Source organism: Tenrec ecaudatus, chromosome 12 (genome assembly GCF_050624435.1).
Source record: "Tenrec ecaudatus isolate mTenEca1 chromosome 12, mTenEca1.hap1, whole genome shotgun sequence".
In the NCBI taxonomy this organism is placed as follows: Eukaryota; Metazoa; Chordata; class Mammalia; order Afrosoricida; family Tenrecidae; genus Tenrec; species Tenrec ecaudatus.
Genome location: NC_134541.1, coordinates 125,683,323 through 125,695,536, shown reverse-complemented (window position 1 = coordinate 125,695,536; position 12,214 = coordinate 125,683,323). Strand labels below are relative to the sequence as shown.

The following is a 12,214-nucleotide window of genomic DNA, read 5'->3' as shown; positions in this document are numbered from 1 at the left end:
CAGAGGCTCCTCGGGTAGTCAAAAGCAGCACCGTTCTATAAATGGCTTCTCCTCATTGTCATAATTTAAATCGCTGGAGTCACCCTCTGCCGTCCCACACAGGGAAGACTGCCTCTGTTTCTCCTCCCATTTCTTCAGGTGCTCTGTGGACTCTGGACCAGGTGAGGGAACCCGGAAACTCCATCCCCGAGGTCTAAGTGCACCAACAGGCATTACAAGAACACCTACAGCCACATGAGTCATAAGAACCCCAAATAGAAAACACCTCAAAAGACCAGCCCCGCCAAGGGGCCAATCTAACGTACGTGAATTCATAACATGGCCTGTGATTGCAGCCCTGGGAACCCCAGCCACACAGAGTAAGTCAGTCCAGACCATGTTTCAGGAAAGAAACCACACCACCAGAACACGCCTGGTTCCAGTTATAGACTTGACATGTAGGCGGAATGATACAATGTGGTTGGAAGTCAGAATGGCAGGGCCCCATGGGAAGAAAGGTAGCCGTCGTGACTGGAAGGGACACGGGACACGAGGGGTGTTTGGGGGGCTGGTGGTGCTCAGTTTCCTGACTGAACGTTGTGACTGTGAGAACTGAAGCAGTTAAGAGATATCAAGTGCATGCAACGCAGTCTGGAAGATGGTAACAAAGAGAGGCCAAACGCAAGGCCGGCAGCTCCTCTAACTAGTGAGCAGCCTTGGAGACCCCGCCCGGCGGGCTGTTCCTATCTATGAACTGAAAGCAGAGTCTGGATCTGGGGCTGCTCGGCCTCCCTGGCCTGAGGGTCTTTGTCGCTGTGTAAAAGGGGAGGGTCTTCCCAAGGGCAGGAACTTCCCAGAAAGAGCTCTGGGGGAGGCGTGACCAGGCTCTCCCTGAGGGGGAGGTGTACTGAGCCCAGAGCTTTTCACCAGAGTTTTATTATAACACAACTGGCACCGAAGGTCAGGCTTGGTCTCCAGCCCCATGTCCAGGTGGAGGCCCTGCAGATGGGGCGGTGGGGCTGGAAGGATAGAGCGGGCTAAGCCCCTCTCCTCAGTCTCCACTGTTGCCTCCTCTGAGTTCTTCTCCAAGCTACCCGAGGCAGACACCGTCCTTCCAGCCAGATGGGACCTGCTGTTGGACCGGGTCCCAAGCACAGGGCACTGCAGCGTCCACGAAGTCTCAGCTGGTCCTCCGCAGGGGCCCCCAGGGTCACTCAGCCTGGGCGATGGCGTAGGAGAGCAGCCACAGTAGCAGGGGACCCAAAGCAAGGACCGTGAGCCAGACAATGAAGCTGGCCAGGATGAGCCTCCGCGCCCGGGCCCTCCAGTGCACCGCCTCCTCAGACCGGCCTGCTTTATGTCGCTCTTCTGCCTGTGGGGGCGGGTCTTTGGTTAGATTCTCCCCCTGCTTCTGCTCGAGGTGCCTGTTGCCCCATTGCTCTCCACCCCTCAGCCACGCCCCCTCAAAGTGCTCCCACAATTCAATAACCCTCCAGCTCCAGCTTGTCTGGGTGCCTTGTCCCACTGCCTGGCTGGCTCCAAGGGGGCCAAGGACAGCGCCTGAGATTGTAAATCCTGATTGCCCAGGTTTTCCCACCCACCCCACAGTCATTCCCAAGTTGGAATTCTTGGCAGGAACCCGTGGAGCTTGATGTAGAGCAGTGGTTCTCCACCTTCCTAATGTCGCGACCCTTTCATGCAGTTCCTCATGTGGTGGTAACCCCCCAACCATGACATTATTGTCATTGCTACTGTCATGAATCAGACAACCCATAAAGGGTCAAGGCCCACAGGTTGAGAAGCGCTGGTGTGGAGTTTCATCTGTCTCCACTCTAAACAGATCCCGTTCTTACGTCCCCCAAAGGCTCTATGCTTTCCACCATTAAGGGGGTCTCTTGATTTTATCCCATTGAAACCCCCAAATCCGTACGATTATAGAAACAAGGTCTACTGGGTAAAAATGCAAACTAGGGTTGCCAGAACGCATTGAGAAAATCCCAGAATGGTCAGGAAAAGGCTTAAGTAATGCAAACCCCACACGCAGCTTCTGTGAGGCTTGTGGAGCGGTGAAGGTGAATCCTCTCCATGATCCTGGTGTTACTCACCAGATCCCAGAGCAGCGGTTCTCAACCTGTGGGTCTTGACCCCTCGGGGTGGGGTTGAACGACCCTTTCACAGGGGTTGTCTAAGACCATCAGAAAACGCAAACATTTCACAATATGTAATTACATATTGTTTTGTGATTCATCACTGTGCTGTAACTATATTTAATTGCCTCTGTTCAATTTGTAACAATGAGAATACATTCTGCTTATCAGATATTTGCATTATGATTCATAAGAGTAGCAAAATGAGTTATGAAGTAGCAAAGAAAATAATGTTCTGGTTGGGGTCACCCAGCATGAGGAACTGCATGAAAGGGTGGCAGCATCAGGAAGGGTGCGAACCGCTGTCCTAGAGATTGCTCTCATCACTGCTCAGCGTCTCCAATTCACCCTCTGGGCAGGCCTGGGGTGTGGGTCTCTGACCAAGGCCCCCTTCCCCCATGAAAGCCTCCAACAGTACATTCAAGGTCGAGCCAAAGGCCCAAGTGCAGCATCTGACACCCTGGAGAATCTGGGTCCTCTCTCACTATGCCCCACCTTTCATCTGGCCACGCCGAACTAAGTCTCTTCTCTTTAACCTCTCCCCCTTTACTTACTCCCCCTGTAAAGAGATTTTCTCTTTAACTTCTTCCCCTTTCCTTACTCACCCTGTAAAGAGATTTTCTCGCTGCCTCCCCTCCGCCCACCCACCTTGGTCTCTACCCATCATTCAGTCTCCGCCTATCCTCCCTGGCTTCCATAAGGCTGTGGTCCCTGTTAGGACACTGATGAACTGCATTCTATTTACTTGATCCGCTCTCCTGCCATCTCCTTCATTAAAGTGTACTCTCCGATAGCAGGAACCAGTTTTTATTCACTTTTTCCTGGCCCTGGCGGGTCTAGGACTTTGATCGATATAGCTAGACCAGATAAGAAACCATTGCCTTACATCCACCCACCCACCCACCTGCTGCCAGTAGGAGGGCATTTCTCACCTTGACGGCAAACACAAGGGCCACCACTCCCAGGCACGAACAACCACAGAGAATGCTTGTGGCCGCCCAGTACCGGAGGCGGAGCCAGCAGCAGCGGAGGGGGGGAGGAGTAGGAGCAGGCTCCCCGGGGCTCACCAAGGTCTCCATCGCCTTCTCTGCGTCCTCCATCACCTGTGGAGAACGTCAAGGTCCATGTGAGCCCCGAGGGGAGCTGCTGGCCGGGCTTGCTCAGACTTCACCCCTCTCCCACTGCCCTGGCCCCCCCGCTCCTAGGAATGCTGCCTAGCTCAGTTCTCAGGAATTCCTCTATTGACTCATGTAGCCGGAGTGGTTGCAATCTGCCCTCCGTTTTAAGAGGACAAGCCAGTAGGAAAGCACTCTCTGGGCCACTTGGTGACGAGCACGAGGGACAGTGACAGGTGCGCCTGAGGAGGGAAGCACAGGATTCCACACCAGCTTAGGAATCTGAGACCATCTATGGGTCGCAGGGTTCCCTCAAGTTCCCCAGGGGCCGCACCAGAGCACGGGGCCCTAGGTCCTCTACGGCGCTCCAAGTGAAAACATGGCTGGAGCAGGCGGAGGACCCGGGTTCCCTCTTGTGCCGTTAGATGTACTGCCGAGAAACCACAACTCTGACCAGAATGACTCAGTGGCAACCTCCTCTGCCGTGGTGTCTCCCACCTCCTCTCCAATTAGACCAGCAGGGCCCACCCAGAAACCTCCGAGGGCTCGAGGTAGGTCCTTTGCCCTCGAATCTCCAACCATGACCGTGTGTACCCGCCTCCCCCCCCCCCCCAAACGTGACCACGGATAAGTGTGCAAAGGGCACAGTACGCAGAGAACAGATGACATGGGGCACTAAGCTGTAGGGTAGAGAGAGAAATTGGGTAAGATACACACAGCCACAGGACCAGGGACTTGGGTCAGACACACACACTCAGCCAGAAGGCAAGGACCAGGGAGCTGGAGTCAGAACAAACGGGGCTCTTACCTGGCGACTGGCCCTGAGGAACGGAGTTTTGCTCAGCTCCTGCTTCAGATTCGATTTGGCTGGGGTGCAGGATGGGCTGACTCAAGGTCTCTTAAGCCAAGCCCAGGGGTGGGGTTACAGTGGCTACCCCACAACGTGGGAGCCCTAAGAGCCGGGAAGGTAGTGTGGCTGACTCAAACCAGTTCAGCTGGATGGAGGGAGGGAGGGAGGAAGGGGAAAGCAATGATGGAGCAACTGGAGGCAGGATGCCAGCCTTTGGGGGAGGCGGCATGGGCAGTCCCAGGGGAAAGCCCAAGAACCCCGGACAAGAAGGCAGCGAAAGGTGCACAGCTCGAATGACAATCGGTACCCTCCCAGACTGGGTTTGCCAGCCTTCCTTCTCGGGTGGAGACTTTTGATTCAAAAGCGTATGTAATCCAGGGTTAGAGATCAGGCTGGGGAACGTCTTGCTAAGAATTACAGGGCTCAGAGCAACAATGCCCAAGTCCCCACCCAACCCACCATCAAGGCAGAAAATCAGAAGCCTCCTTACTCGGATGCTTGTACAGAAACTAAGTTTATTATTTTTTTTAAAAAAACAAAACAAAAAAAAATAAAAACAAAAACCACCCCACCTCATGGTGGAGATGCCCCTCCCCCTTCCCCTTCCGGCGGTGGGCCGTGAAAGACAGCTGGAAAATCAGGTACAAGGGGTGGGGACAGACTAACTCGCCACCCTTAACACTGCCCAGCCATGTGGGGTGGGAGGGGAGGGTGAAGAGCCACATTTCTACGACGACCAACTGCCTACCCCCTAACTTTGGTGGAAAGGAGGAAGGCCCTTATGTCCCCTGGAGGCTTCCCTGCCACCCACCCAAAGGCTTCAAGTAGTGGTTAAGAGTCAGGCCTGGTTGTGGGGTGGGAGGAAGGGGAGAGGGGCCACGGTGGGACCTAGGTGGAGGGGCAGCCCACTCACGTCTTAGCCTTGCGGCCTCTGTGACTAATGGTGGGGCCAACCAGGTAGGGCGGGGCAGTGCTGCGAAGGATGCGTTGGTCCCCGTGGTCGGCACCCCCAGGGCGGCGGGGGCCAGGCTTGCGGCGGGGGGTCCCGTCCCCTTCCTGCTCTTCACCTGAGGCTTCGGCCTCAGACTCTTCTACAGAACCCTCAGGCCCCAGGGGGCTTGGAGGCTGAAGGCGGCCCCGCTTTGAAGTGCCGGACCCCCCACCAGCTGGTGGCCCTGCCCGTTTGCGGGGCACCTTCTCTGTCTCTAGTGGAGGGACTAGAGATCCCGGACGCAACCGGGTTGAGCGCAGTTTTGGGGCTAAGGAGACCATGGGGGCTGACAACTCCAGCCCGCCACCTGGCCCCCTCTCCACTAAATCCAAGTCCTCCTGAACGACAGCCACCACCATGGACCCTTCGCTCTTACGGCCCCGCGTTCCCTCCGCTTCCAGTCGCAGGCGGGCCAAGCGGGTAAGGGGCCGGCCTCCATCTTCATCAGAGCTGCCCTCACCGTCGTCCTGGCCCTGGGGCCCGCAGCTCTCAAGGACGGACGAGCTTTCATGGTCCAGGGCAGGGAGCTGGCTGGGACGAGGTGATGGTGGGTTCTTGGGAGGTCGACCCCGCTTGCGCTTGGGAGGGGATGTGGAAATGGTGACGGTGGTGACAGTGTTGGCGACAGTAACGGTGGGAGAGGCTACAAGAGGTGGGAAGGATGGCAGGGGCAGTGGTAGCGGGGGTGGCGGTGTCCGGCTCTCTAAATTGCCATCCCCTGGAGAAGAAACAGTCCCAGGGATGGGCAAATCTCGCGCTTTGGGTGGCCGCCCACGCCGCCTTTTCTCCACAGGTGACAAGACGATGGGTGCGGGTGTGGGAACTGATGGGGGTCCTCCAGCAGGGTCTGTGGCCGTAAGGCGCTCAGCCTCGGGCACTGGGGTGGCCCCATTGGGCTTTCCTTTAGAGGTGGCGGAGGGGGCCTCATCCACTCCCGGCCCAGCATCGGCCGGAGACCTGGTCTTTTTAGGGGGCCGTCCTCGCCGGCGCTTCACAGCAGGTGGGGTGATGGCAAGCAGTGCCTCCTCTCCATTCTCTGGGCTGCCTCCACTGGTCACCCCCAACTCGATGTGACGGCGGGCAATGAAAGGCTGCTGGGTTTGGGTGGGCAGCGTGGAGAGGGGAGCAGCTTCGCAGTGCCCACTAGGAGACTCTTGCCCGGTCGTGCTGTGGCTGGATGGACTCCCCAGGCTGGCACCCATCTCAGAGCCCTCGGGTGCTGCCGTGTTGGCAGCTGCACTTGCTCGCTGCTGTCGTCGTCGTCTCACCAACTCCTTCTCTTCTACCACGGTCACAAGCCGTCCAGGCAACTTGCGAAGCACTTTTGGGCCTGGAGGCTGCCCCGGCTGACCAGTTCCCTGACCGCGAATTTCTACATCGGCGCTGGTGCGACGCCGAGGGGGGCGGGCAGGTGAAGGGCTTTCGGGTGAGGAGGAGGCAGAGGACGATGCTGACGGCGCTGGAACAGGTTCTGGTAATTTCTCTGGACTAGAGGTTGGAGTCCGGGCCTCCAGCAGCTCTTCAGAGGTCCTGGCACCCTCCACTGGCTCCTGCAGTGGCTTGTCGGAGGCTGCCGAGGCTGGGCGCATCACCCCACTGTGCTCATTCAGACACATGGGCACCGCCTCACCATCGGGCAGCAGTCTGACAACTGCCTCCTGGGCAGGTGCTGGCACCTCCTGCTCTTGACCGTGGAGGTGGCCACTAGCCTCTGGGGTTGGGCTTAGTGTCGGAGTGAGAGACGGGCCCTTCTCTGGTACAGACCGGACTTCCACAGCAACTGGCAACAGGTCCTTAGGGGACCTACAAGCGAGCGGGCAAGTCTCAGAACTGTCCATGCCAGTGAGCTCCAGGGGCTCCGGAGATGCCACCATTGGTGCGCACAGCTCCACCTCAGGGCCCAAGCCCAAGGGGAGATTGGTGCCTACAGGGGACAGAGGCACAGGAGCTGGACCAAGGAGCAGAGAGGGAGAGGGAGTGAGAGGAAAAGGGGTCTGAGCTGGTGGGGGGGTCTGAGCAGCTGGGGGAGGCTGAGCTGGTGGGGGGGTACTAGCAGGAGGAGGGGTACAGGCAGGAGAAGAACAAGAGTGGGGGAGGATCTGAGAAGGAAGAGGCGGTGGTGGTAGGACTTGGACAGGAAGAATGGCTATTGGACTTGGGGGTGAAATGGGGATCGGGGCAGAGACTGGGGGAGGAGGAGCTGGAGTGGGCCGAGGTCTGGGTGCTGGCCGGGGAGCTCGCTCCCTGGCAGGGTTGCAGCGGGGGGGCGTGGCAGTACTGCGAGGATGTTGGATAGGTATCACGGGAGTGTGGTTTGCGCCTTGAGTTTCGGCACGGGCTCCACGAAGACGCTCACTGACTCGAGTCCCTGGCCTCTCGGGAGCCTTGACTTTCTTACTGCGCCGGTGGCTGCCTCCACCGGTTCCACAGGAAACCTCATCGCCAGCCCCCGGCCCCTCCTCCTCTTGGGGCAGGCGGAACACCTCTTCCTTGGCTTGGTCCAGGTCCTTTCGGGCAGCTTCCACTTGCTCCTACCAACAACCGAGTCCAAGGGAAGATCAGTGGGAGGAGGCGTCTATGGAGGAGGCATGGGCACAGATCAGCAGCCTCCCCCCTGTGGCTCCCCCAACCGAGACACACTCACTTCCGCCTGCTTGAGCTCCTCCCGGCTCACTTCTTCCAGCGAGGCCTCCAGGAATTTCATGGCATAGCGCTCAATGGGGGTCAGCTGTGGGGAGGAGGTATGATGACTACGGAGACCAGGTACGCAGGGCCCGTCTCCTCTGTGATTTTCAAGCAAAGCAGGAGGGCCACAGAGTCTGAGGATGGGAGCTGGGTAGGGTGAGAACTAGAGGGCCCAGTACTGACCTGCTCTACCAGGGCAGCAATTTCCTGCTCTGCCCGAGACATCTCCTCATCCTCCGCCCCGGGCCGGCTGGCCTCTTCCCCCTCGCCAGCAGGAAACCCTTCATTCTCATTGAATTCTGCAAGCTCAGCCACCTGCTCAGCCTTGGCCTGAGTGGCTGCACGGATATCCTCTTCATCCTCTGCCCGACACAATGCCTGGTGGGGGGCAGGGTGAGAAACATTACACCTGTCCACAAGAACTTTACATCCTAGGATTTGATTTTGGCAAAAATATAAAGCCACTCCCTTAAGGGTCCTGAGAATTACTAACCCAACCCTGTGGTTCACACTGACGATGGAACTGACTTGACCAGGATCCCCGAAAAGGAAAAAAACCTTCCTTTCCTTTGAGCCACCTCTCATGCTCTAGAAAAAGAGCCATCACAGAAAATCCTGAATATCAATCAAAAAGCCAACAATCCTCTCGTGTACCTAATGGGCACAACTCTCTTCATCCAACACAGCCTGTCTGCTCTCCCCCTTGCGGTGACACCCTAGCGTGCACTGACGTCACCAAGGCCAGTGGCCTCAGGCAAGGCCAGCCCCAAGCAGGAGGCAGGGAAAAAATCCCCATGCGCTTCATACAAGAGGGAGCTTGTGGGGGAAGCCACCCAGACCTTAGGGTGAAGCACCTTCTGAGGTGGAGTCCAGGAGGCACTATTCTGAAAAGCTTCCCAAGTACTTCTAGCATCCAAGTTTCAGAAATGCCGTGCTTTCCCGTTTCACCACTTCCTCCTCAGCTACCTCTTTCTCACGAGCACGTGAAAGAGGTGGAAGAGGCATGAACTTAACAGAATTTAGATGGTTAAAATGAAAACCTAGAACTTTTCTTACCCCTACTAAATCCTGTGAACCCATGAGCAATCAATCTACGATAATCTGGTTAGCAGCAGGAGCAGCTGCGTTCTCCTCCACAGGCTGACCACTAAGGACAGGCCCACCCTTCTTTCACCTGCTCCAGGAGATGAGTCGGCTTGCTAGCCATGGCCTCTTCCTCGTCGTCAGGGGCGTTAGACGGCTCCTCCAAGGGCATATCAAACAGCTCTCGGATGGTTTGCTATTGGAAAGATCAGAGGGAAGAGCTTCAGACCCAGGGCCCACGTCTACTTCTAGGAAAATGACCACTCTTGGAGGCATCACAGGTGCCAACAGTGACACGGCTGGTCCACGGGGGCCAGCGCAGCAACTGTTTAGTAAGCAGAAGCAACACTATCGGCAGAGTGGTTCTCTTCTGCAGAGGCGGGAAGTTTGTGGTAAAACAAGACCAAACTCCCTGCCATAAAGCAGTTCAAAGCGGTGACCTGCACGGAGACAGACGGCCGCACTGCTCTTCAAGGCACGGCGATGGGTTCAAACTGCTGACTGGCCCTTTGGTCAGCAGCCCACAGAACCAGCGAGGTCATGTGGCCCCCCAAAGGCTCTCAGTACCTGTTTAAAATAGGCGGTCGTGAAGTTGCCGCCCTCAATGGCCATATCTCCCAACATTCTCTTCTGATTTGCCTTCTTAAGGATGTTCTCCTCCACCGTCCTTTCACTGATAAGCCTAGGGAGTGACAGAGGCCCCTGTACATGTGCACACAGCCACAGCCACCCAGGAAGCTCCCTCCTCCCCCAGCAATGAAGTCAGGTGAAGGGAGACCAGGGACGAGGCAATACCTATAGATGTGGACGTCTCGGGTCTGCCCAATTCGGTGACAGCGATCTTGGGCCTGAGCATCCATGGTGGGATTCCAGTCGCTGTCATAAAAGACAACAGTGTCTGCTCCTGTCAGATTTACACCCACACCACCACTCCGAGTAGAAAGGATGAAGCAGAATATGCGTTTATCTGCATTGAACCGTTCCATCAGGGCCTAGAGGGAAAGGGAGAAAACCAGGTAGTGGAAGATAGAGGCCCAGCAACAGACCCTTACAGAAAAAGCGGAGGGGGCCCCTTCTGGGTACTTGCGGTCCAGAAAGAGAAAGCAGGAGGTGGGGTGGACATCAAGGGCTTTGGATGCCCGGGTTACCTGTCTCTGTTCAACTCGGGTAGAGCCATCCAGGCGTGAGTAGAGGTGGCCATGGTAGGTGAGAAACTGCTCCAACACATCAAGCATTCGGGTCATCTGAGTGAAAATGAGCACCCGGTGGCCCTCTGCCTTGAGCTGTCTCAGCAGCACCGCCAAGGTTTGCAACTTGCCTGAGGAGAGGAGGGGACACGGAGAACTCTCAGCACTGATGGCTATGACTGAAAGGTAACCAAGACTTTGGGCCAGAGTTTCAGTTAAGTCTCCTCCCTACTGCCCCATTCTACCCGTCCCGGCCCCCCAAATATCTACAGCTATCAAGTTGACTCCAGATCACAGCAACTCTACGGGACTGCTCCGGAGGACTTCTGAGACTAAAGACTCACAGAAGCACACAGCCTCATCTTTCTCCCATGGAGCAGCTGGTGGACTGAAACCACCAACCTTGTAGGCAGCAAGGCCCAATGTTCAACCCACTACTGCACCACCAGGCCTCCTTCAGCGAGTCTAGAGGACCAAAACTACATAATTCCATGTGGTCTCTTCCCTTAACGGCTCCCCTCTTTCAGCGTGCTCCTGGCTGGGGAGAGTTCTCGGAGTGGAACTAGGGGGAGGGAATAGTGACCCTCCAACTCAAAACGCGTTGCCATCAAGGTCATTCCAGCTCCTAGCAGCCCTGGGGAAGCGAGGGAGTGGGGGCAACGGGTCCTCAGTGCTGTCTGCACAGCGATCTTCACGCACTGCGAGTCGCAGAAACGGAGAGCGGAATTGTGTCCAGAGCTGATGGAGGGAGAGTCACAGAGTCACAGAGACCCCGTCACAGACCAGATCCAGTCAGCCAGATTCTAGGAGGTTATAGAGCTCAAGCTTGCCACCAAACAGAGACAACTTCATGATCTGATGGATGGGTTTGGATGTCTTTAACACACGAGGGAGTAATACCCCCCAAAAACAGAACCCCCCATTCCTGAAGCTATGTATTAATTTTTTATTTTTTAACTAAACAACCTTATCACCTTCAGAGTACCCACCCTCCATTACACTTCATACATTTGTCAACTCTGCGATTCCATTCTTGGGAATATTGTTCAAACTCATCTATTTGAATGGCTGACAGCAGCCCCCCCCTTTTTTTTCTTCACCTCTTTTACAACGTCAAATTGCTGTCCTTTCACGTCCCTCTTTATTCACGGAAACAAAGAGAAGTCCCATGGAGCAAGCGCAGGTGAGTAAAGTGCATGGGCAAAGAGAGACAAGCCCCAAACAGTTTTTTGCCAACAACTGGTGCACTGAGAGGGCTGCACGCGCAGGTGCACTGTCATGGTGGCAAACCCAGTCCAGTCTGCCACAAATGAGGCCTTTTTTGTTGCTCGCTGTTGTACAATCTTTTCAGAACCTCTACATTGAAAGCTTGATTAATAGTCTGACCTGGTGGAACGAATGCCAACTGCACTACGAGTCGACAATGTCACCCATCCATTCGGGAAGTTGACAGACACCACAATGAGGTTTGTCATCAATCAGCATTTTTTGAAACAAGACAACCACTCATACACACTTGAGTTTTTCTTACGGTGTTGTCCTTGTAAGATGTGTTCAACATCAAAAGTTTCTGCGGCACCGCCCCCACCTCCCCACCCCCAAAAGCCCGAAACAAAATGTCACAGGCACGCTGTTCCCTAAGTCAGCCATCACGAAACGCAAGGTTCAAGCTAAACTGCTTTTATGAAAATCTTCACTGAGACCAGAGAGAACCTTCCCAGGTGGCGCCACTGGGTGCCCTCACTCAGAGGGCGTTGCTGGCCTGGGGGCAGATACCTAAGAAGAAGCTTCGTCCCGCCCAGCGCAATTCTGGATTTTTAGTGGGGTGCTCCATTGTATGCTCAATGCTATACCAGGTAGCTCGTCATACTTTGAAAAGTTTCTAATAAGATTTTAAATGAAAATATGTATCTAAATTCTTATTTTTCTTAAATCCCTTTAGGCAATCCTAACACATGCTCCTATAGAAATGCTGGGCAGGATTTGTGGCATAAACTACGCGTCCCTGTCCCACAGGGTAGCTGGTGAAGGTCACTGGTTACGGAGACGGTAGACCCTATCCAAGTCCCAGAAGAGAATCAAGATGGTCGTAACGCAGCTCAGTGCCTCCTTGCCACACCCCCATCTGATGAGCCTGCAGCCAAGTGTGCCGAGAGGATGCTCCTTCCCAGACAGAA

General features: G+C 55.6%; 2 protein-coding genes across 5 annotated transcripts in view; both read right to left on the bottom strand.

Moving 5' to 3' along the window:
- Positions 1–899: 899 nt before the first annotated feature.
- Positions 900–4,510, bottom strand: TMEM265 (transmembrane protein 265). Of its 2 annotated transcripts, XM_075564775.1 has the most exons (3): positions 4,050–4,510; positions 3,059–3,229; positions 900–1,351 (listed from the first exon to the last, which is right to left on the bottom strand). In XM_075564775.1, the coding sequence occupies exons 2-3, from the start codon at positions 3,224–3,226 to the stop codon at positions 1,190–1,192; spliced, it is 330 nt and encodes a 109-aa protein (XP_075420890.1). In that variant the 5' UTR covers positions 3,227–3,229; positions 4,050–4,510; the 3' UTR covers positions 900–1,189. The 2 variants fall into 2 exon arrangements, with proteins under 2 accessions (XP_075420890.1, XP_075420889.1); XM_075564774.1 differs by lacking the exon at positions 4,050–4,510 and having other exon boundaries at positions 3,059–3,531.
- A 76-nt stretch (positions 4,511–4,586) lies between these two features.
- Positions 4,587–12,214, bottom strand: part of SRCAP (Snf2 related CREBBP activator protein) — a 30,282-nt gene continuing 22,654 nt past the window's right edge. For all 3 annotated transcript variants that reach the window (XM_075564770.1, XM_075564773.1, XM_075564771.1), the window contains 7 exons: positions 9,999–10,168; positions 9,646–9,842; positions 9,418–9,532; positions 8,942–9,046; positions 7,951–8,145; positions 7,727–7,810; positions 4,587–7,613 (listed from right to left, as the gene is read on the bottom strand). In XM_075564770.1, coding sequence (XP_075420885.1) covers positions 5,001–7,613; positions 7,727–7,810; positions 7,951–8,145; positions 8,942–9,046; positions 9,418–9,532; positions 9,646–9,842; positions 9,999–10,168 — 3,479 coding nt within the window. In that variant the 3' untranslated portion in view covers positions 4,587–5,000. The remainder of the gene's footprint in view (positions 7,614–7,726; positions 7,811–7,950; positions 8,146–8,941; positions 9,047–9,417; positions 9,533–9,645; positions 9,843–9,998; positions 10,169–12,214) is intronic.

Coding starts and splice junctions, on each gene's coding strand:
- TMEM265 (XM_075564775.1), bottom strand. CDS start 3,226: ATGGAGGACGCAGAGAAGGCGATGGAGACCTTGGTGAGCCCCGGGGAG. Junction 1,352..3,058: donor CCCTTGTGTTTGCCGTCAAG/GTGAGAAATGCC, acceptor CCGCCCCCACAG/GCAGAAGAGCGACATAAAGC.